At 45.8% G+C, this 24,245-nt stretch overlaps 1 protein-coding gene across 2 annotated transcripts in view; it reads right to left on the minus strand.

The window, feature by feature from the left end:
• Positions 1-24,245, minus strand: part of SYNRG (synergin gamma) — a 474,426-nt gene that overhangs the window by 265,758 nt on the left and 184,423 nt on the right. Inside the window, exons 9-10 of one of the 2 annotated variants that reach the window (XM_069756583.1) lie at positions 14,377-14,607; positions 13,814-13,932 (exon numbers count right to left, since the gene is read on the minus strand). In XM_069756583.1, coding sequence (XP_069612684.1) covers positions 13,814-13,932; positions 14,377-14,607 — 350 coding nt within the window. Of the gene's footprint in view, positions 1-13,813; positions 13,933-14,376; positions 14,611-24,245 lie in introns of both variants that reach the window. The other variant, XM_069756584.1, reaches the window with a different exon arrangement.

A 24,245-nucleotide genomic window follows, 5' to 3' on the forward strand; every position in this document is an offset into this window, starting at 1 on the left:
GTATTTTATATTCACCTGACCGCGTTCCAGCCGCCGGGCGTCGCTCCATCTTCCCGGCGCCTCCATCTTCCCGGCGTCTGCGCTCTGACTGTTCAGGTCAGAGGGCGCGATGACGCATATAGTGTGCGCGGCGCCCTCTGCCTGATCAGTCATAGCAGAGACGCCGGGAAGATGGAGGCGCCGGGACCGGACGCTGGGAGCTGCAAGCAAGAGGGGTGAGTATGTGTTTTTTTTTTTTTATTGCAGCAGCAGCAGCAGCGGCACAGATTTATGTGGAGCATCTATGGGACAAAATGAACGGTGCAGAGCACTATATGGGGCACAGCTATGGGACAAAATGAACGGTGCAGAGCAGAGCACTGTATGGGGCAGAGCTATGGGACAATATGAACGGTGCAGAGCATATATGGGGCACAGCTATGGGGCAGTATGAACGGTGCAGAGCATATATGGGGCACAGATATGGGACAATAATGAACGGTGACGAGCACACTATGGGGCAGAGCTATGGGGCAGTGAACGGTGCAGAGCACAGTATGGGGCAGAGCTATGGGACAAAATGAACGGTGCAGAGCATATATGGGGCAGAGATATGGGGCACAGATATGGGGCAATAATGAACGGTGCCGAGCACTATATGGGGCACAGATATGGGACAATAATGAACGGTGCAGAGCATTGTATATGGGGCACAGATATGGGGCAATAATGAACGGTGCCGAGCACAGTATGGGGCACAGCTATGGGAAAAAATGAACGGTGCAGAGCACAGTATGGGGCACAGCTATGGGACAAAATGAACGGTGCAGAGCACTATATGGGGCACAGCTATGGGACAAAATGAACGGTGCAGAACACTGTATGGGGCACAGCTATGGGGAAATATGAACGGTGCAGAGCACTATATGGCACAGCTATGGGGAAATGATCTATTTTTATTTTTGAAATTCACCGGTAAATGCTGCATTTCCACCCTAGGCTTATACTCGAGTCAATACGTTTTCCCAGTTTTTTGTGGCAAAATTAGGGGGGTTGGCTTATACTCGGGTCGGCTTATACTCGAGTTTATACGGTAACTCCAGTCGTTAGCGGACACCATGTCGCATTTGGAGAGCCCCTGTGTGCCTAAACATGGGAGCACCCCCACAAGTGACCCCATTTTGGAAACTAGACCCCCCCAAGGAACTTAACTAGATGCATAGTGAGCACTTTGAATCCCCAGGTGCTTCACAAATTGATCCGTAAAAATGAATAAGTACTTTTTTTCTCAAAAATTTTCTTTTAGCCTCAATTTTTTCTTTTTCACATGGACTGTGGGTGTATGCTACTGCCGCCAGGAGGCTGACACCAAGTAAAAATAAAAAATGTTTAGCTCCTCCTCCATCGTATACACCCTGACACTGGCCGAAGGCGAACCCAGTTTGGTGTAAAAAGCAGTAGGAGAACAAAACATAAATCAGCATTAATACAGGAACAACATGTCTAGAAACCACCTCACCGATTGATAAAGTCAAATAACAAAAAATAAATAAAAAAAGGAGCTAACAGGGAGGGAGCTGTGTCCCCCAATGAGTGTCTCTGAGAAAAGGATTTTACGGTGAGTAACACAAAAATCCCTATTTCTCTTACGTCTCATTGGGGAACACAGGACTGTGGCACGTCCTAAAGCAGTCCCTGGGTGGGAAATTGACTCACCGAAACAATATCTAGGTATCTGTCGCCTAAAGGTGCGCTACCGCTGCCTGAAGAATCCGTCTACCCAGACTTCCATCCGCAGAAGCCTGAGTATGGATATTATAGTGTTTGGAAAAGTTATGCAAGCTGGACATGTTGCCGCTTTGCAAACTTGCTCTGCCGAAGCCTGGTGCCGAAGTGCCCAGGAAGGCCCAACTGCTCGAGTGGAGTGTGCTCTGACCCCAGCCGGAACGACCATGCCCTTGGTGCGGTAGGCCTCCTGAATAGCCGATCGTATCCACCTGGCTATGGTCGATCTTGAAGCAGCGAGTCCCTTCCTGCGACCCTCAGGAAGGATGAACAGCGCATTTGTCTGTCGAAAAGATGCCGTCCGAGAAACGTACCTTCTAAGCGCTCTCACTAGATCTAGCATATGGAGAGCTTTTTCCACACGGTGCGTTGGAGCCAAGCAAAAAGAAGGTAAAACAATGTAATCGCTAATGTGAGACAAGGAAACCACGTTTGGCAAATAAGAGGGTGCTGGTCCTAGCACCACCTTATCCTGATGGAACCATAAAAACGGAGCCCGGCAGGATAGAGCCGCCAGACCCGATACCCGCCTAATGGAAGTTATGGCCACCAAGAACACAACCTTCCAGGAAAGGTAAGTTAAAGAGACGTCCTGAAGAGGTTCGAAAGGGACTTCCTGAGGGGCACTTAAAACCAGGTTAAGGTCCCAAGCATCCAGGGGAGCCCTGTAAGGCGGTACCATGTGAGCGACTCCCTGTAAGGAGTTTTCACTTGTAAATTAGTAGCGATCCTGCGCTGAAAAAGAACCGACAAGGCTGATATTTGTCTTTTGAGGGTACTTGGTGCAAGCCCCGAATCCAGTCCGGTTTGAAGAAATGCTAGAATGTTAGGGATGGAGAAACGAAGTGGAGGAAGCCCACGCTTACTGCAACATGAAAGGAAAACCTTCCAGGTGTGATGATAAATACGTGCAGAGACGGATTTCCGGGAGCTGATCATAGTAGCGGCTACCTTCTGGGAAAACCCGGCCTGGGTTAGAATCCAAGATTCAATGGCCTTGCCGTTAAACCCAGGGTCTTTAAGTCCTGGTGGTAGATCGGGCCCTGAGAAAGCAGATCCGGTCACTCTGGAAGACGCCAAGGAACCTCGGCGAGCAGCTTTACTAGGTCTGTGTACCATGACCGATGAGGCCACTCTGGGGCGACTAGGATTCCCTCTGTCTTGATCTTCCTGATGACCTTCGGGAATAGTGCCAGAAGGGGAAACCGGTATGTGAGACGAAACTGGTTCCAGGGTAGAACCAACGCGTCCACTGCGATCGCCCGTGGATCTCGGTACCGAGCAACAAACCTGGGTAGTTTGGCATTCATCCCGGAGGCCATCAGGTCAACGTCCGGGGTTCCCCAGCGCTGGCAAATTTGCTGAAAAACGTCAGGATGGAGAGACCACTCCCCGGACGCAAGGCCCTGATGACTGAGAAAATCCGCACCCCTGTTTTCCTCGCCCGGGATGTGGACTGCCGAGATCAATGATTGGTTCTTCTCGGCCCAGCAGAGGACCTGTTCTACCTCGCGCATGACCGCCCTGCTGCAGGTATCCTTTTGATCGTCCTGCCAGAAGATGATGAAAATGATGCAGAGCCAGCCGAACTGCCCGAATCTCCAAAAGATTGATTGGGAGGGTTGACTCCCTCGGAGACCAGTGTCCCTGGGCTGTGTGGTGGCAAAACACTGCTCCCCAACCGAGGAGACTGGCATCTGTCGTGACTACCAGCCAATGGGCTGGGGGAAAAGGCTTCCCCTGTTCCAGAGACGGACTCATTGTCCACCATGCGAGAGCCTGTCTGACCTGGGAAGACAGACGGCACTTGAGGTTGAGAGAGAATGGATTCTTGTCCCATGATGCCAAAAGTGCATGTTGGAGAGGACGAAGATGGCGTTGCACAAATGGTACTGCCTCCATTGCCGCCACCATCCTTCCCAAGACCCTCATGCAAAACCGGATTGTATAACCCCTTTCTGACATGGGACGTACTATCCCGTCGAGGTGGGGTGGGCCCCCATGACCACGGACGGGATAGTACGTCCAGCGCGATCGGCGGCGCTCACGGGGGGAGCGCCTCCGATCGCGGCCGGGTGTCAGCTGTTTATCGCAGCTGACATCCGGCACTGTGTGCCAGGAGCGGTCACGGACCGCCCCCGGCACATTAACCCCTGGCACACCGCGATCAAAGATGATCGCAATGTGCCGGCGGTATAGGGAAGCTTCCCGCAGGGAGGGGGCTCCCTGCGGGCTTCCCTGAGCCCCCCGCAGCAACGTGATGTGATCGCGTTGCTGCGAGGGTCTCACCTCCCTCCCTGCTTCCTCCAGCCCCGGATCCAAGATGGCCGCGGATCCGGGTCCTGCAGGGAGGGAGGTGGCTTCACAGAGCCTGCTCAGAGCAGGCACTGTGAAGGCTGCAGCGCTGCATGTCAGATCAGTGATCTGACAGAGTGCTATGCACACTGTCAGATCACTGATCTGTGATGTCCCCCCCTGGGACAATGTAAAAAAAAAAATTTTCAAAATGTGTAAAAAAAATAAAAAAAAAATATTGCTAAATAATGAAAAAAAATATATATATTATTCCCCTAAATACATTTCTTTATCTAAATAAAAAAAAAAACAATAAAAGTACACATATTTAGTATCGCCGCGTTCTTAACGGCCCGACCTATAAAACTGGCCCACTAGTTAACCCCTTCAGTAAACACCGTAAGAAAAAAAAAAAAAAACGAGGCAAAAAACAACGCTTTATTATCATACCGCCGAACAAAAAGTGGAATAACACGCGATCAAAAAGACAGATATAAATAACCATGATACCGCTGAAAGCGTCATCTTGTCCCGCAAAAAACGAGCCGCCATACAGCATCATCAGCAAAAAAAAAAAAAAAGTTATAGTCCTGAGAATAAAGCGATGCAAAAATAATTATTTTTTCTATAAAATAGTTTTTATCGTATAAAAGCGCCAAAACATAAAAAAATGATATAAATGAGGTGTCGCTGTAATCGTACTGACCCGAAGAATAAAACTGCTTTATCAATTTTACCAAACGCGGAACGCGGAATGTATTTATTTCCATTTTTCCATTAGGGCTAGGGTTAGGGTTAGGGCTAGGGTTTGGACTAGGGCTAGGGTTAGGGTTAGGGCTAGGGTTAGGGCTAGGGTTAGGGCTAGGGTTAGGGTTAGTGTTAGGGCTAGGGTTAGGGTTAGGGCTATGGTTAGGGCTAGGGTTAAGGCTACAGTTAGGGTTGGGGCTAAAGTTAGGGTTAGGGCTATGGTTAGGGCTAGGGTTAGGGCTACAGTTTGGGTTGGGGCTAAAGTTAGGGTTGGGCTAGGGTTAAGGCTACAGTTAGGGTTGGGGCTAAAGTTACGGTTAGGGTTTAGATTACATTTACAGTTGGGAATAGGGTTGGGATTAGGGTTAGGTGTGTGTCAGGGTTAGAGGTGTGGTTAGGGTTACTGTTGGGATTAGGGTTATGGGTGTGTTTGGATTAGGGTTTCAGTTATAATTGGGGGGTTTCCACTGTTTAGGCACATCAGGGGCTCTCCAAACGCGACATGGCGTCCGATCTCAATTCCAGAAAAATTCTGCGTTGAAAAAGTAAAACAGTGCTCCTTCCCTTCCGAGCTCTCCCGTGTGCCCAAACAGGGGTTTACCCCAACATATGGGGTATCAGCGTACTCAGGACAAATAGGACAACAACTTTTGGGGTCCAATTTCTCCTGTTACCCTTGGGAAAATACAAAACTGGGGGCTAAAAAATAATTTTTGTTGAAAAAAATTTTTGTTTTATTTTTACGGCTCTCCATTATAAACTTCTGTGAAGCCCTTGGTGGGTCAAAGTGCTCACCACACATGTAGATAAGTTCCTTAGGGGGTCTACTTTCCAAAATGGTGTCACTTGTGGGGGGTTTCTACTGTTTAGGTACATTAGGGGCTCTGCAAACGCAATGTGACACCTGCAGACCATTCAATCTAAGTCTGCATTCAAATGGCACTCCTTCCCTTCCGAACCCTCCCATGCGCCCAAACAGTGGTTCCCCCCCACATATGGTGTATCATCGCACTCAGGACAAATTGGGCAACAAATTTTGGGGTCCACTTTCTCCTGTTACCCTCAGGAAAATACAAAACTGGGGGCTAAAAAAATAATTTTTGTGGGAAAAATTTTTTGTTTTATTTTTACGGCTCTGCATTATAAACTTCTGTGAAGCACTTGGTGGGTCAAAGTGCTCACCACACATCTAGATAAGTTCCTTAGGGGGTCTACTTTCCAAAATGGTGTCACTTGTGGGGGGTTTCAATGTTTAGGCACATCAGTGGCTCTCCAAACGCAACATGGCGTCTCATCTCAATTCCTGTCAATTTTGCATTGAAAAGTCAAACGGCGCTCCTTCCCTTCCGAGCTCTCCCATGCACCCAAACAGTGGTTTACCTCCACTTATGGGGTATCGGCGTACTCAGGACAAATTGTACAACAATGTTTGGGGTCTATTTTCTCCTGTTACCCTTGGTAAAATTAAACAAATTGGAGCTGAATTAAATTTTTTGTGAAAAAAAAGTTAAATGTTCATTTTTATTTAAACATTCAAAAAATTCCTGTGAAGCACCAGAAGGGTTAATAAACTTCTTGAATATGGTTTTGAGCACCTTGAGGGGTGTAGTTTTTAGAATGGTGTCACACTTGGGTATTTTCTATCATATAGACCCCTCAAAATGACTTCAAATGAGATGTGGTCCCTAAAATAAAATGGTGTTGTAGATGAGAAATTGCTGGTCAACTTTTAACCCTTATAACTCCCTAACAAAAAAAAATTTTGGTTCCAAAATTGTGCTGATGTAAAGTAGACATGTGGGAAATGTTACTTATTAAGTATTTTGTGTGACATATCTCTGTGATTTAATTGCATAAAAATTCAAAGTTGGAAAATTGCGAAATTTTCATAATTTTCGCCAAATTTCCATTTTTTTCACAAATAAACGCAGGTACTATCAAAGAATTTTTACCATTCTCATGAAGTACAATATGTCACGAGAAAACAGTGTCAGAATCACTGGGATCCGTTGAAGCGTTCCAGAGTTATAACCTCACAAAGGGACAGTGGTCAGAATTGTAAAAATTGGCCCGGTCATTAACGTGCAAACCACCCTTGGGGGTAAAGGGGATAATAGACCGGCCGGCGTAGGACTCTTGCTTCTCGCCGAAGGGTCCGGACCTTGTCCCGGGGAAGTACTGTCAAACCTCGGGAGGTGTTGAAAATCATCCCTAGAAAAGAGATTTTTCCGAGATGGTACAAGGGACGACTTTTTTAGATTCACCAGCCACCCTAGGCGAGAGAGCGTATCTAGAGTGATACTGACATTTTCCTCGCAGGCCCAAAAAGACGTCCCCTTGATAAGGAGATCGTCTAGATATGGCAAGACAAGTATGCCCTGGAAATGCAGGATGGACACGACTGCTGCCATGACCTTTGTGAACACCCTGGGAGCGGTGGCCAGCCCGAAAGTTAAGGCTGTGAACTGGAAATGTAGACTGCCTACGGCAAAACGTAGAAATTTTTGATGCGAAGGAAATATGGGGATGTGAAGATAGGCATCTTGAATATATATGGAGGCTAAGAATTCAACTTTTTCCATTGTCGCAATGACCGACCAAAGAAATTCCATTCGAAAGTGACAAATGTTGACAAACCTGTTTAAACATTTCAGATCCAAAATGGGCCTTACAGCCCCGTCCTTTTTGGAAACTATGAACAGGTTGGAATAGAACCCCTGAAATCTCTCTTCCTTCGGAACGGGAGTGATGACCCCGCTGAGCCGAAGGGATTCGACGGTTTTGAATAAGGCTTTTACACGGGATTCTGAACTGGGCAGGCGGGAAGGAAAGAACCGGCTTGGGGGGTGGCTGATAAACTCTATCTTGTACCCTGAGGACACCAGTTCTCTTACCCATCTGCTGTGAACAACAGTGAGCCAGGACTGATGAAACGAGAGCAGACGGCCGCCTACTCTGTTAATGACGATCGGAGACCGCCTCCAGTCATTTGGCTGAAAACTTATGGGACCTAGATCCCCTTGATCTTGGCAGTTGGGGTCGCATTCTTCCCAACAGGTTGGCTCTGTAGGAGATCTGATTATCTCTGTCCTGATTAGGTCAACTTGGGCCAACGGGTTTTGACGCTGGGGTCCACCTGCTGTTACGAAAGGACTTGAGCCTTAAAGGGAACCTGTCACCTGAATTTGGCGGGACCAGTTTTGGGTCATATGGGCGGAGTTTTCGGGTGTTTGATTCACCCTTTCCTTACCTGCTGGCTGCATGCTGGCCGAAATATTGGATAGAAGTTCATTCTCTGTCCTCCATAGTACACGCCTGTGCAAGGTAAGATTACTTTGCGCAGGTGTGTACTACGGAGGACAGAGAATGAACTTCAATCCAATATTGCAGCCAGCATGCAGCCAGCAGGTAAGGAAAGGGTGAATCAAGCACCCAAAAACTCCGCCCATATGACCCAAAACCAGTCCCGCTAAATTCAGGTGACAGGTTCCCTTTAAACTGCCGACGAAAAGGCTGTTTAATCTTTTGCTGTGGGAGAAAATTGCTTTTCCCTCCTGTGGTATCAGAAATGAGCTGATCCAATATTTCGACAAAAAAAAAAAATTGGCCGCCCTGATAGGGGAGAGTTGTAAGGGATTTTTCGAGGTAGAATCCGTCCGCCATGTCTTCAACCATAGAACCCTTCCAATGGAAATTGCGTTTGCGGCTGCCAATGCCGCACAGTTCGCTGAATCCAAGGATGCATTAATCAGGTATCTTCCGGTTAGAGCTATCTGATTTGACATCTCCATCACCTCTGCTGGTAAGTCCTCTCCTGTAGAGCCTTAAGGTACCGTCACACAAGACGATATCGCTAGCGATCCGTGACGTTGCAGCGTCCTGGCTAGCGATATCGTCCAGTGTGACACGCAGCAGCGATCAGGCCCCTGCTGTGATATCGCTCGTCGGGGAAGAAAGTCCAGAACTTTGTTTCGTCGCTGGCTCTCCCACTGACATCGCTGAATCGGCGTGTGTGACGCCGATTCAGCGATGTCTTCGCTGGTAACCAGGGTAAACATCAGGTTACTAAGCGCAGGGCCGCGCTTAGTAACCCGATGTTTACCCTGGTTACCATCGTTAAAGTAAAAAAAACAACCACTACATACTTACCTACCGCTGTCTGTCCCCGGCGCTGTGTTTTCCTGCACTCACTGTGAGCACAGCGGCCGGAAAGCAGAGCGGTGACGTCACCGCTGTGCTTTCCGGCTGCCCGGCGCTCACAGCCAGAGCAGAGAAGCACAGCGCCGGGGACAGACAGCGGTAGGTAAGTATGTAGTGGTTGTTTTTTTTTACTTTAACGATGGTAACCAGGGTAAACATCGGGTTACTAAGCGCGGCCCTGCGCTTAGTAACCCGATGTTTACCCTGGTTACCGGGGACCTCGGGATCGTTGGTCGCTGGAGAGCTGTCTGTGTGACAGCTCTCCAGCGACCAAACAGCGACGCTGCAGCGATCCGGATCGTTGTCGGTATCGCTGCAGCGTCGCTTAGTGTGACGGTACCTTTAGTCAAAGATTCTGACCAGGATATCATGGCCTTAGCTATCAAGTCGCCGCAAAAGAAGGCGAGAGGGCTGAACAGGAAGCCTCAAAAACTGAAAGAGCCAAGCTTTCTATGAGCCGTTCAGTTGGATCCCTAATAGAGGAACCATTGGGAAGGAATAACAGCGTGTTAGAGGCCAAACGAGAAACCAAGGGGTCTACCGAAGGGGATTCAGCCCACTTCTTACATAACTGAGGGGCAAAAGAGTATCTTGCATTTAGGGCCATTTATCCTGAGAAACACCTGTCCGGACGCTCCCTGTGACGTTGGACTAAGTCCTCAAACTCAAGGTGAGTGGAAAACACCCTATGAGACTGCTTGACCCTTTTAAACGACACCTTATGACCAGAGGTTAAGGTGGATTCGTCCTCTACTCCCAGGGTTTGGTTGACGGCCTTAATTAGGCTGTCTACTGACTCTTGGTAATCTGGCGCCTCTAAATTGAGGGACCCTTCGGAATCGTAGTCCGAACCATGTTCACTAATCTCCGCTGGAGAGGGTGAGCGAGAGACGGAACTCAAGGACGCAGATGCATCCGATGGACTGGGAGACGTTGTGTGCGTTCGTTTCCCCCGCGTCTGCCTAGTGAGCGTGGCCCCTGCCGGCCGCAGGCTCCTGTGAGTCGGAAGACCTCTCCAAGGCAGGCGAACCGTTGTCCCTGGCCCCAGCCGGGGTCTGAAGGGACTCGATCACCCTTGTTAGGGACGCCATAGATTGTGATAAGGATGCGACCCATTCTGAAGGAGAAACCACACTCTGCTGCAGGCACACTGGGCTGAGTCGCAGGGGAGGGTTCCTGAGCGCGTTCGGAATCGCAGGCCTCACAGAGACGATTTGTCTGGGCATGCGGAAATGCGGACCGACAGGCTACACATGCGGTATATAAAACCGTGTAAGTCTTGGTCCTTCTAGACATGGTGACCCTGCTGCTGCTATAATCAGAACCTTTTAGATAAGCTGCAGGAACAGATACTGTAGCTGTCAGGCTGGGGGAAGTAGCACTTACCCCAGTCCTGTGTCCCTGTCCATCCTGTGGAACCTGTCACAGGGCGACGATCCGCGCTGTTCCTCTCAAAAAGCGCGCTCAACTGGTGGGCAGTACTGCCGGAAATAGCGGAGTTTTCAGCCTGCGGCCTATAGGAACCTGAAGCTGGGGCCTAAATTTTTCCCCAGCGTTTGCCCAAGGATGAGGGGGCAGACCCGCCGGAAGATGACGCGGCTGGAAGGGGCGGAGCTTCTGCACGCGGCCTAACTTGCTAGAAGCTAGAGGCTAAATTATCCGGAGCCCGCCTGAAGATGAATGGGGCAGGCCCGGAAGTTGACACCGGGATCTCGGCCCGCTGCGAGGCGCCGCCAGCAGCAGAAAGACCGCAGCACCCGCTGTTCTCCAGACACCCGGACCTCTTCGGAGGTTCCTGTGTCTAAGGAGCGCACTGCCGCAGGAGCCCTCCCAGCCCCCCACCACGCAATGGAGCTTAAGGATAGAAGGGGAGAGCTGTATGAAAGGACAATGCAGGCACCCTAACTCCATCTTCCCTTCAGGGGATGAGGAGAGGGACCGTCCGCCTCCTTCCATCACCGCTGTCTGAGCATTGGTGATGCAGTGGGGGGCCGCACGGACAGTCCATATGCCAATGTACAGCCTAGGGTTTCGTTAGCTCAGAGTGGACAGGGCTGAGTCCGGCATTGTTGGTTTGGGAGAAAGGACCCCTTCAAAAGGGTCCATCGCCCCTGTCTCATTTTCACGGTGAAGAGGAAAAAATACGGGGGTCTGGAAACAAGACCTGTGCCTCCTTCAGACACTAAGCATGAACTGGGTTCACCTTTGGCCAGTGTCAGGGTGTATACGATGGAGGAGGAGGAGCAAAACTTTTTCTATGCTTACTTAGTGTCAGCCTCCTGGCGGCAGCAGCATACACCCACAGTCCTGTGACCCCCCAACGAGACAAAGGAGAAAATTTATTTTTCTTTAAACACAAATATATGTACGTGATATCATGTTCCAATATAGAAAATTAGATTCTTGTCCGCTAGTCTTACATAGTGGAATTAATGGTTGTCCATAGTCACTTTCCCAGTTTCAGAAAACTCCTGTCCCCCAGCTGTTTCTTTTAATAAATTAAAAAAAAAAAAAAACACACACACACACACACGTCTATGAATCACCCACCCAATGTGCCAAAGTTAAGTCTCTACCATAGCTTGCAGTGCCTTTTATTGTTTGCAGTGCTGACAACACGTCCACAGCACTGTAAGCAATAACAGAGTTCACAGGCTCCAAAGTAGCTTGTGTCATCAACTTGTGTAGCGCTTCAGGCTGTCGGCAGCCCTGCAGATCATGAGGCACCAGGAGCAGAAGCTGAGCGCTGGATCCAGGGAACTTCAGTAAGGCCAGTCTCACACGTCCAGATAATTCCGGTCACGGAGTTATCCGTGTGCTCACGTGGCACATCAGTGTGGCACACAAGCGGCAGCCGTGTGCCGCCCGAGGACCACACGGACCGTGCAGGAGAGACTGCGCTGTCCCCTGGTGTGGTGCTGAAGACGGCATTCATTCCTTCTTCCCAGCAGCGTTCGCTGGAGAGAAGGAATGAAAAATCAAGTGTTTTTTTTATTTTGTGAAAAATAAAGTTTGGGGTCACCTCCCGCCTCCCGTGCGCCCTCCCCCTAGCAGAGAAATACTCACCAGCTCCTGCGATGCCTCCTCTCAGCGCCGGCAGCTTGTCGTGTGTGAGCGGTCACATGGTACCGCTCATTACAGTGATGAATATGCGGCTCCACCTCCCATAGGTAATGGTACTGTAATGAGCGGTACCATGTGACCGCTCACACAGGACAAGCTGCTGGCGCTGAGAGGAAGCATCGCGGGAGCTGGGTGAGTATTTCTCTGCTAGGGGGCGGGCGCACGGGGGGGAGGAATGCGGGAGGTGACCACAAACTTTATTTTTCACAAAAAAAATAAAAAAAAAACATGATTTTTCATTCCTTCTCTCCAGCAAACGCTGCTGGGGAGAAGGAATGAATACCGGCTTCAGCACCAAAAGCAGGGGACAGCACTTAACTGTAGCGCTGTTTCTCCTGCGGCGGTACGTGCACACGGAGTAGAGTGCACACTGTTCTCCGTGTGCACATGTGCGGGACGCTTTGCGGACCATGCTGCCAGAGAAACGTAGACATGTCTACGTGTTTTGCACACGGACACACAGTCCGTGAAAACACGCTGACATGTGCAGAGACACATTTATTGTGATGTGTCTACGTGAGTCAGTGTCTCCGGTACGTGAGGAAACTGTCACCACACGTACCGGAGCCACTGACGTGTGAAACCGGCCTAAAGCAGAGTTTGTTTTGCTGAAAAACAAATTGCAACAGGGAAATAGAGGTTTTCCAAAACAGGAAAGTTCATTCCTGACATAGGAAGTACTTGCGCCACCAATGTCGAGTCCCCGTCTTTATTGCAGGCTTTGTACTGATCTGGGGAATCATGCTTCCAGGTTATTTAGGCTGTAAAAACGAGACCCAACCCATTGTGCAACTGCATTTTTGCGCCATGTTACTGCACTTGGATTTTTATTTCCAGTTTTCCAGTACATTGAATGATAAAATGAATAGTTTAACTCAAAACTACAACTCATTCTGCAAAAAGTAAGCCTTCATATGGCTATGTCGACAGAAAAATATAACGTTATGGCTTTTAGTACAAAGGGGAGAAAAAAAACAAAAGCGCAAAAATGGAAAGTCACCCAGTCGGGACAGGGTTAATGACAATTATGAATATGGTAAATACAGAAAAAGCAGTGGAGGGGTGAAGAAACCTCAATAAACTTATTTTAGAACTTAGTTTAGTTGACTAAGCCTTATCAATACATATAAAAGGACACAAAATGTTTTACTAGTGCCATCTAAAAAAAAAAAAAAAAAAAAAAAAAGCTACATAAAGACAGTGAGCTGGAGATCAAATTTGGTATTGAGATCAATTCTAATTGCAAGGTGATGCTGATGTAGATGACAAGCCACTGAGCCCACCGATTGGCGTCAGCGATCACGTGCAAAGTAGTAGAGATGTCACCGCTGCAGGACGTACATAAAGAGGAAAGGCTGCAGTAGAGATTCATTGCTGGACCTATAGAGGGTTGAGCAATTTCGATTACGATTTTATATAGAGCAATCAAATTAAAGCCATTGAAATAAAAAACCCTTTTCAACAACATGTAGTTGTTCTGCTCTCAGGTGATTGATTAATTTAATGTATTGGACAGGTTTCCTACATACATCTAAGACAAAAAAAATAAATAATAATGTCTCGACCGTTTCCAAAAGACACATAACCACTTTAGTTACACTTTACACTTTAGGTGTAGGGTTGTAGAGACTTCAAAATTATATAACAATGGAACCAGAAATTATTTAAAACAGTGACTTCTTACCTGGTATAAGAATTGGTGGATTTTACACTATTACTCTGGAAATCAGAGAACGAATCGTCAATGGATCCAGATTTTGAAGCATCTTGAAAGTCTTGGAAATCATCATCAGTTTTAAAAAGCTATACAAAGCAATAATAAAGACACTTGTGAGCTAGCTCCTTTTAGATCTCATGATCAACATGCCAACCATTTGGTTTATTAGAAGTATTTTTTCAATACTGTATAATTCTCAAAAGTTCAGTTCCACTCGCAGCCGTTAGAGGCAGATGATGACTGAATAAAACAGACATTTTCTGCCAGGAAAGATGTAGGCTCAGATCCTGAGCCAGCATCAAAGACAAGGACCTGACATTAGATATACCAATATGTCCAATATCAGTAAGTGGTTAACAGTCCTGTAACGCAACCCTGAATTTTCTGAAGAAGTGACTATAGTATGAGACTGTAGAACTTCTACTTTTTTTATGAATGAGCCTTACATTAATTATTTTGAAATCAGTTTCCTGGTTAAATTTTAATTCTTATATTCCATACGCGAGACCAAAAGTAACACTGGTGCCTACCGGTTGAGTGAACGATGATGGTATGAAAGAGTGCTGTGCGGAATCGCCTGGAGCAGATGATGTACTCTTCATTGCAACTGTTGGCTGGCCAACTTCAAGAGGCCTAGTCACAGAAAGCCTTGATGGGGTAACATGTAGATGATCCACTGCAGTTGGAAAGCTACTTAGAGTTGGTATAGGTGCAGACGTAAACCGATTCAGCACTTCCATATTCATGGCACAGTCCCCTCTCTGCTTTGCAAAAAGAAATAATAAAGTTAAAATTATTGATCATGTCTATTAAATCTGACTCAAGAGGTTTGAAAAAATAAAATCTGTTTTATCTTATTTTACGGACTATGAGACGCACTTTTATTTCTCCAAAAACGTGGAGGAAAATGGGGGATGTGTCTTATAGTCCAGATGTACCGGTTCTGGCTATCGTTATAGAGGTGGGGGAGCGGTTTCGACAGAGCAGGAGGTCACAGAGACAGGAGTCGGCTACTGTGGCTAACTCCTGTGCCCACTGCTAGAGAAATGAATATTCACTGCATTCCATACTCATGAGGGTGGAGGGCAACGAATATTCATATTTCTTAATGACATCCTGCTATGATTGGTCCCATCCTTACCCGGGTATGATTGGCTCCAAACCCCGCTCCTGGTATGCATGGCCCCATCCTTATGATTAGCCCCTACCCACTCATCCCCAATCCTGGTATGCACGGTCCCATCAGAAAATATAAAAAAAAACAAAAACATTATACATACCTTCCCGGCGCTCCCTCGCAGCGTCCTGTTCCGACGAAAAGAAACTGCTTGATGCTTGTAAGCAGGGCATGGCAGGGACGTCATGCGCTGCTCACAAGCAGAGCACAGCTGCCGGAATACTAAATGCTCTGCACGCTGGGACTGTGTGACTGCAAAGCAGTGAGTATTCCTTGCTCTCTAGCGAGCACAGTGTCAGCCGGAGACTTAATGCTGCTGCCGGCGGTCACATGTGCCGCTACTTAAGAGAAATGAACATTCACCCAATTCCATGAATATTCATTTTTCTAAAATATCGGCACAGGTGACAGCCGGCAGCAGGAAGAATTCTTCAGCTGACACTGTGCTCACTAGACAGCAAAGAATACTCACTGCTTTGTTCGCATACAGTCCCGGTTTGAGGAGTGGGGAGTATTCCAGCAGCTGTGCTCTGCTTGTGAGCAGCGCATGACGTCCTTGCCATGTGCGGCTTACAAGCATAAAGCAGTTGCTGGCATCGGAACAAGATGGTGTGAGGGAGCGCCGGGAAAGGAAGTATAATGGTTTGTTTTTTTAATGTTTTCTGATGGGGCCAGGCATGCTAGGATGGTGGTGGAGGCCAATCATAAGGATGGAACCATGCATACCAGGAGCGGGGTTTGAGGCCAATCATACCAGAATAAGTAAACCTACATACACAAGCAGAAGTCTTTGCCACAAGTATTAAGAAAAAAAATCAAATTTTATTGAGAAAAATTTAAAAAAAAAAAAAAAAAAAAAAAATTTTTGATAAAAATACTTAGAATACACATGGGAAAAAAAACTGAAAACAACACCCACAGGTAATCACTCTTGAATATACTTATTACTAAAAAAGTGAAAAGAATTTTTTCATTCACATTCAAAACACGTAGGTCAACAACAGTATATAACACCCAAAAATATTTCAGCTGATTTTTCCTAACCACAACAGCTCTACATGATAACATTTAATCCATGCACAGTAGGGTGCAAAGGAAATGCATGGTAAAAATTAAGTAGCAAGTTTTTGAAGGTCTTCCCTCCTAATTTTGTTCCTTTTTGGTCATAGATTTTATAATTTTCTTTTTTTAAGATTAGTTATCATTTACTGGTTGCTCAATGGCACATCATATTGCAGTTTTAAATGTTTGTTTAGTATTTATCGTCATGCATATCCCGCTTTATCTATGGTATGTTATGCGTTTACCGATCAGATTAATTGATTTTATATTTTGATAGATTGGGCTTTTCTGAACGCGTCGATACCAAGTGTGTGTGCGTGCGTGCGTGCGTATACAGTTGTGGCCAAAAGTATTGACACCCTTTCAGTTCTGTCAGATAATACTCAGTTTCTTCCTGAAAATGATTGCAATCACAAATTCTTTGGTATTAATATCTTCATTTAATTTGTCTTCAATGAAAAAACACAAAAAGAATTGTCCTAAAGCCAGATTGGATATAATTCCACAAAAACATAAAAAAGGGGGTTGACAAAAGTATTGGCACTGTTTGAAAAATCATGTCATGCTTCTCTAATTTGTGTAATTAACAGCACCTGTAACTTACCTGTGGCATCTAACAGGTGTTGGCAATAAATAAATCACACTTGCAGCCAGTTGACATGGATTAAAGTGGACTCAACCTCTGTCCTGTGTCCTTGTGTGTACCACATTGAGCATGGAGAAAAGAAAGAAGACCAAAGAACTGTCTGAGGACTTGAGAAACCAAATTGTGAGGAAGTATGAGCAATCTCAAGGCTACAAGTCCACCTCCAAAGACGTGAATGTTCCTGTGTCTACCGTGCGCAGTGTCATCAAGAAGTTTAAAGCCCATGGCACTGTGGCCAACCTCCCTAGATGTGGACGGAAAAGAAAAATTGACAAGAGATTTCAACGCAAGATTGTGCGGATGGTGGATAAAGAACCTCGACTAACATCCAAAAAAGTTCAAGCTGCACTGCAGTCCGAGGGTACAACAGTGTCAACCCGTACTATCCGTCGGCGTCTGAATGAAAAGGGACTGTATGGTAGGAGACCCAGGAAGACCCCACTTCTTACCCCGAGACATAAAAAAGCCAGGCTGGAATTTGCCAAAACTTACCTGAGAAAGCCTAAAACGTTTTGGAAGAATGTTCTCTGGTCAGAGGAGACAAAAGTAGAGCTTTTTGGGCAAAGGCATCAACATAGAGTTTACAGGAGAAAAAAAAAAGCATTCAAAGAAAAGAACACGGTCCCTACAGTAAAACATGGCAGAGGTTCCCTGATGTTTTGGGGTTGCTTTGCTGCCTCTGGCACTGGACTGCTTGACCGTGTGCATGGCATTATGAAGTCTGAAGACTACCAACAAATTTTGCAGCATAATGTAGGGCCCAGTGTGAGAAAGCTGGGTCTCCCTCAGAGGTCATGGGTCTTCCAGCAGGACAATGACCCAAAACACACTTCAAAAAGCACTAGAAAATGGTTTGAGAGAAAGCACTGGAGACTTCTAAGGTGGACAGCAATGAGTCCAGACCTGAATCCCATAGAACACCTGTGGAGAGTTCTAAAAATGGCAGTTTGGGGAAGGCACCCTTCAAATATCAGGGACCTGGAGCACTTTGCCAAAGAAGAATGATCTAAAATTCCAGCAGAGCATTGTAAGAAACTCATTGATGGTTACCGGAAGCGGTTGGTCGCAGTTATTTTGGCTAAAGGTTGTGCAACCAAGTATTAGGCTGAGGGTGTTTTTTTCATTTACGACAAATTAAATGAAGATAATGATGCCAAAGAACTTGTGATTGCAATCATTTTCAGAAAGAAACTGAGCATTATCAGATTATATATATATATATATATATATATACACACACACACACACACGCACAATAGGTCTCCCTGTGTAAGGCAGCTGTCTTTTGCAGGACAAGATGACATTTTTGTTAATTTACTCTATAAACTTCTGACAACATGTCTCTGAATTTCCAAGCAATACATTTTGGATTTTTTTCTGAAGAGGAGAAGTGGTCAAGATTAAAAAAAAAAAAAAAAAAGTTCTTTCAGACCTCAAATAATGCAAAGAAAACAAGCCCACAATCATTTGGAAACAATATTAATATATATATATATACACACATTTTATATATATATATATATATATATATATATATATATATATATATATATATATATATACACATATACACATACACACACACACACATACATACACACACATATACACACACCTTGAGCAAGTGGTACATCTAAAATTTAATGTCAACATATTTTACATGGTGAATCCTTATGCCAAAATGAACAAATTAGAGGGGTAAGACTTACCAATTTGCAAAGTTAATTTAATGTTAATGCCTCGTGTACTAAAGTGCCAATAGAGTAACAAAATGCATAGTACTATTTAGAAAAAAACACATCAAATATGCCGTAAGGATACAAATGGAGTCAAATGGGGGCGTGGTTTGTGGGGGACAGGAGTGGACGTGCTTTTACATAGCTCCTGAAAATCCCCTATTTTCAGCTACCTAAAGCATACTTAATTGTGGACTACCTGGTCATAAAACCTGTGAGATTATGCCGCCTGGACTGGGTTATAAGAAGAAAAAAGACCATTCATCCAAGAAAATTGCTTTATTGAAAAAGAGGGACACCGTGAGGAGATCTAATGGAGGCCTGCTTTCTTCTGAGGTAAAGGTGAATAAACCTTTACCTCATAATATGAATCCCTGCCAAAACCAGATGGAGTTGCGGCTTCATGGTGTTCAGATCGTCCGCCGGTGATCAGCTGTAAAGCTCCCTGCACTTACCGAGGCTCCACTATTAGCTGACTGTGTCCTGAGGAGAAACTGGGTGGACGTGAGAGATACTGAAACAATGACATAGCAGAAAAAAGAAAATGGGGATGCAACTGAGATTCCCGCCCTTTCAGAAGCCCTTCAGAAGAAGAATGCCAGCTGACAAGATGAGCCCAGGGGGTCTGCGATATGATGGGCCAGTGTTTATACGAAGGGTTAATGGCAGTATAAGAGGATGGGCATTGAATGCAGAGAGGGAGGATGAGGGGAGAGTCTTAAGGTACCTTCACACATAACGATATCGTTAACGATATCGTTGCTTTTTGTGACGTAGCAACGATATCGTTAAGGAAATCGCTCTGTGTGACAGCGACCAACGATCAGGCCCCTGCTGGGAGATCGTTGGTCGCTGAGGAAAGTCCAGAACTTTATTTCGTCGCTGGACTCCCTGCAGACATCGCTGGATCGGCGTGTGTGACACCGATCCACCGATGTCTTCACTGGTAACCAGGGTAAACATTGGGTTACTAAGCGCAGGGCCGCGCTTAGTAACCCGATGTTTACCCTGGTTACCAGCGTAAAAGTAAAAAAAAACAAACACTACATACTTACCTACCGCTGTCTGTCCCCGGCGCTATGCTTCTCTGCACTCCTCCTGCACTGGCTGTGAGCGTCGGTCAGCCGGAAAGCAGAGCGGTGACGTCACCGCTCTGCTTTCCGGCCGCTGTGCTCACAGCCAGTGCAGGAGGAGTGCAGAGAAGCAGAGCACCGGGGACAGACAGCGGTAGGTAAGTATGTAGTGTTTGTTTTTTTTTACTTTTACGCTGGTAACCAGGGTAAACATCGGGTTACTAAGCGCGGCCCTGCGCTTAGTAACACGATGTTTACCCTGGTTACCCGGGGACCTCGGGATCGTTGGTCGCTGGAGAGCTTTCTGTGTGACAGCTCTCCAGCGACCAAACAGCGACGCTGCAGCGATCCGGATCGTTGTCGGTATCGCTGCAGCGTCGCTGAGTGTGAGGGTACCTTTACAGTTACAAAATCTGTCAGTGACACCCCTTCATGACCAGGCAGAAGGTGAAGCTTTCAGAGAGCAAATATCATACAGAGACAATGAGAGGAAAACCCTCTCAAATGCATCAAACAAAATAAAGGAGAGTAAAGTCCAAAGACATGGCCTTACTGATCAATCATCAGTAACAATAAGTAAAATTCCAGTACTTAAAAGCAAAAAACTACTTCATCAATCAACTAATATATTGAGAAGTAATACCATTAAAGGGCACATGTCTAATTTACAGTCAAATGAGGCCAAGCTTTTATCTGATGGGAAAGATGTGGGTCTGCATCTGAAATTTTTACCTGAAGAGAGTACCCCTTCTAAATCCACACATACTACTAGAGACTACAATCTGGGGGAAATTAAAGGGGAGGTTCCTAATATAGCTCCTTACTCTGCTAAATTTGTTAAGTGAACAACAAATATCTTTGCCACAGACAAATTTGTTTTTTCTCACAAAGATAAAGAAAACAAATCTGATCAATCAGATGAATCCCTCGACTCATCGGGACAGTTGGAGAGTAATCACTCTAAGGAGTTTTATAACGATACAGATTCTTTTGGTTATAGAGTTAACTATTTTTTCTGATGACATGGTTGCCGATGACATTTTTTCTTCATGTTCATATTCTTCTTCAGAACATTCAACCAGTTGTGAAAATTCTGAAATTTTTGAAAAATGTAAACGAGAAACTAAATCAGTCAAACTAAATCAGAGAAAATTACAAGGGCAATGTAATTACAATAATTCATTGATAAATGATATTCAAGCAACCGATGATAACCCAACAGAAAAATTTATGATCAACATATGTAAGGCCCTCCTAGTTTCAGTAGATATTTCAGGGAAAAATACTAATAATGACGATAACTCAAAAATATCGTCTGAAATTGAAATGGAATCTGATGATTCTATAAACTTAAACAAAGTCAAAGCTTCCGAGAGTTTCATCAAAGAGGTCATCAAAGATATGTTATCGCGCATAGCAGATGTCTCACTTTCAAAATCCTATAGGGCTTCTGATGGCTCCTTATGTAACTCAAAGAGAATTGTCTCCTCATTCAACATTCAAGGGTCCTCATATCTGTCACCACCTCGCAGTCCGGGGCGCCTTCTTTCTCTTCCCCGCCTGCTCTTACCTCTTCTGGTCCTGTCCTTAGCCAGCAGGGTCACGCTCCGGTCGTCCGCCGGCGCTCCGGGGTCCGTCCCTGCAGACGTGCTGCCCGGGTCCTTGCTCCCATGTCTGCTGCACTTCCTCCTTTCTCTCCCTCTCCTAGGGAGTGCATAGGGGGCGGTCAGGCGAGCTCTCTGGCTTCTTAAAGGGTCAACCCCTCCCTACTCACTGCCCCTCCTCCCGGCCTATCACCTGGAGGCTGGAGGTATATAAGGATCTCAGTCACTCCTGGACGCCGCCTGGGCAACTTCTATTATCCTGAAGTTGCTGCTCCAGGTCTTATCCTGCTAGGCTTATCAGTCCAATTTGCCTGTCTTACTCTGTGTTCCTTTTTTCCCTAGGATCGAGTCTGGTCTCCACAGCATCCTGAGTCCAGTATCCTGTGTGGTTCCCTGCAGTCTTCTTCCTGCTTCCAAGTTCCACATCCAGCCCTGTTTTGTTTATTCATTTCTTCCTACCTCCTAGGTCGGTTTAACACAGGTGTCTGCCTCATCGGACCCTCTATTGGTGGTCTAGGGGAAATCCCTGTATAGGGGTCACTCCAAGCCTTGGTCTCCTTAGAGGTTTTCTGGTGTTGTGGCCCTGTGGCCTTCCTTTGGGGTGTCTCCCCTAGTGTTTGTATTACTGTACAATAAAGCGTTTGAACCTGCTTTCCTGGTCTGGTTCTCCCTTCCTGGTATCAGTAACCGCTGTATTTGCGGTCCAGTGGGTCCACCCGATAGACACGTCTGTAGGGCGTGACAATATCCCACTAAAGATCAGAACATTACTACAATCTCAGATTCATTGAAAAACATTCAAAAAGATATTACTTCCTACAGAAAAAGTCTAACTAATCTTGAAGACTTTAAAAGGAAAAACAATGTGAAGATCAGAGGGATTCCAAAAACGGTCCAGTCTTTCCAGTTAAGGGATTACATCTCTTCCTTAGTTTCTCATTTAATTCCTAACGCCCATGGGAAAAACTTAAGTGAGAAGGTCTTTAGAATTCGCAGGCCATCTATTCTTCTGTCTGATGTTGCTACTGATGTTATCGTCTCTTTTTACCCCAACTGGGTCAGAAATACACTACTCGGTACTTCAAAAGAGCCAAGATTCTTCTCTTCTCAGTTTAGTCATTTAACCTTTTTAAAAGACATGTCCAAGGGAACCTTGCGTAAACGGAAATTATTTCAATCCACTACCCGTGAGATTCAAAAGGCCAGAATACCTTACAATTGGACTCAGATGCGAATTTAATTTGTATCGTAGATAACTAAGTTGATTAATATTTCTTCTCCAGCGGAGGAAACCGATTTCCTGAAATGTGCCGGTATAAAATCCTCCATGGGTTCTCCTGGACTCCTTTCTATGTCCAAATCAAATTTTTATCCCAAATGAAATAGTTCTACAATCAACATTTTTCTGAAAATAGTAACTTTATTATCTAAAGGCATGGAAAAGCTGTTTTCCACTTATTCCTCAATTGTAGCTTGTAAATGAACCGTACTTTGCCCTCACAAAGTTCGAGGGTCACCTCCAGACAGGACAGGTCCTTGTTTACATCATACTTACTTGTTTGTTATTATGAAGCGACAGTTGTATTAGGTTTAATATTGAGCTACATTAAAATCTGTTTGAGTAAACTACAACCTTTTTCTGTTTGAGTAAGCTACAGTAGTATATATTTGTATGCCTGTCTTTCCTTCTCCTTTTGCCCTTCTATTTTTACTTTTATGCTTCATGAATGTTTCATGTCATTGCATTTATGTTAATCTTGCTCTCTCTATGTCTTGTTTTGGTTGAAAATGTTAATAAAGTTGTTTGGAAAAACAAATGGAGTCAAATGGTTAAAAGAGGATAAAATCATGACCTGTAAGTGTAGTCCAGGTCCGGGGTGGTGTATGAATGGGAGACGCTGAATGTTCGGTCAGTTAGGTATGACGAGATCCAGGATAGGGCCAAGTCTGTGATGCCAAGGGATGAGAGGGTCTGTAGTAATAGGGAATGGTCCACTGTGTCAAAGGCAGAGGACAGGTCCAGGAGGAGGAGGATAGAGTAGTTTCGATTGCTCTTGGCGGTTAATCGGTCATTGGTGACCTTAGTTAGGGCAGTTTCAGTGGAGTGGTGTGACCGTAAGCCTGATTGTAAGCGGTCGAAGAGGGAGCAGGAAGATAGATGGGAGGACAGTTCAAGATGGACGTGTTGTTCCAGTAGTTTTGAGGCATAGGGGAGAAGTGATATAGGGCGATAGCTCGATACAGAGGATGGGTAAAGAGAGGGCTTTTTGAGGATAGGTGTGATTGAGGCATGTTTAAAGCTTGAGGGGGAAACACCAGTTGTTAGTGATAGGTTGAAGAGATGGGTTAGAGTTGGGATGAAGACTGTGGCGAGGTTTGGGATGAAGTGGGAAGGGATCGGGTCAAGTGCACAGGTGGTGAGATGCGATCTTGAGAGTAGAGTGGAGAGTCGATCTTCTGTAATGGTGGAGAAGTTGGTTTTTGAGGTAGAGGGCTGGGTAGTTGGGAGAAAGGGCTCGGGGGGCTGTCTCTGATGTTCTCAATCTTCTGCTTGAAAAATGAGGCAAAGTCTTCAGCTGAGATGAGTGGGGAGGGAGGAGGTGCTGGGGGACAGAGGAGAGAGTTGAAGGTGTTGAATAACTGTTTAGGGTTGTGAGACAGGGAGGATATGAGAGATGAGAAGTAGGTTTGTTTTGCTGTGGCGAGTGTGGTCTTGAAAGTAGTGAGGGACTGTTTGAATGCGATGAAGTGCTCGTTGGAGTGGGATCTTTTCCATATCCGCTCAGAGCCCTGGAAGCTCACCTCAGTTCTTTGGTCAGGCTGGTGTGCCAGGGCTGTCGGTTAATTTTGCGAGCTTTGGAATGTGTGAGAGGGGCAAGAGATTCCAAAGCTGCAGCTATTGTGGTGTTATATAGAGCGACAGCGTCTTCCGCATTGTGTGGGAACTTATGTCTGTGAGAGGGAGGAGGGATTCAGAGAGTAAGTGTAGATCAAGGTGTTTAAGATTTTTCCGAGGGTGTGCAAGTTGGTGGGGTGGGGATTGTAGACAAGAAGTGGAGAGGGAAGAGAATGTGAGTAGATTGTGGTCAGAAAGAGGAAGA

The sequence above is a fragment of the Ranitomeya imitator genome, chromosome 3, assembly GCF_032444005.1.
Source record: "Ranitomeya imitator isolate aRanImi1 chromosome 3, aRanImi1.pri, whole genome shotgun sequence".
Classification (NCBI taxonomy): Eukaryota; Metazoa; Chordata; class Amphibia; order Anura; family Dendrobatidae; genus Ranitomeya; species Ranitomeya imitator.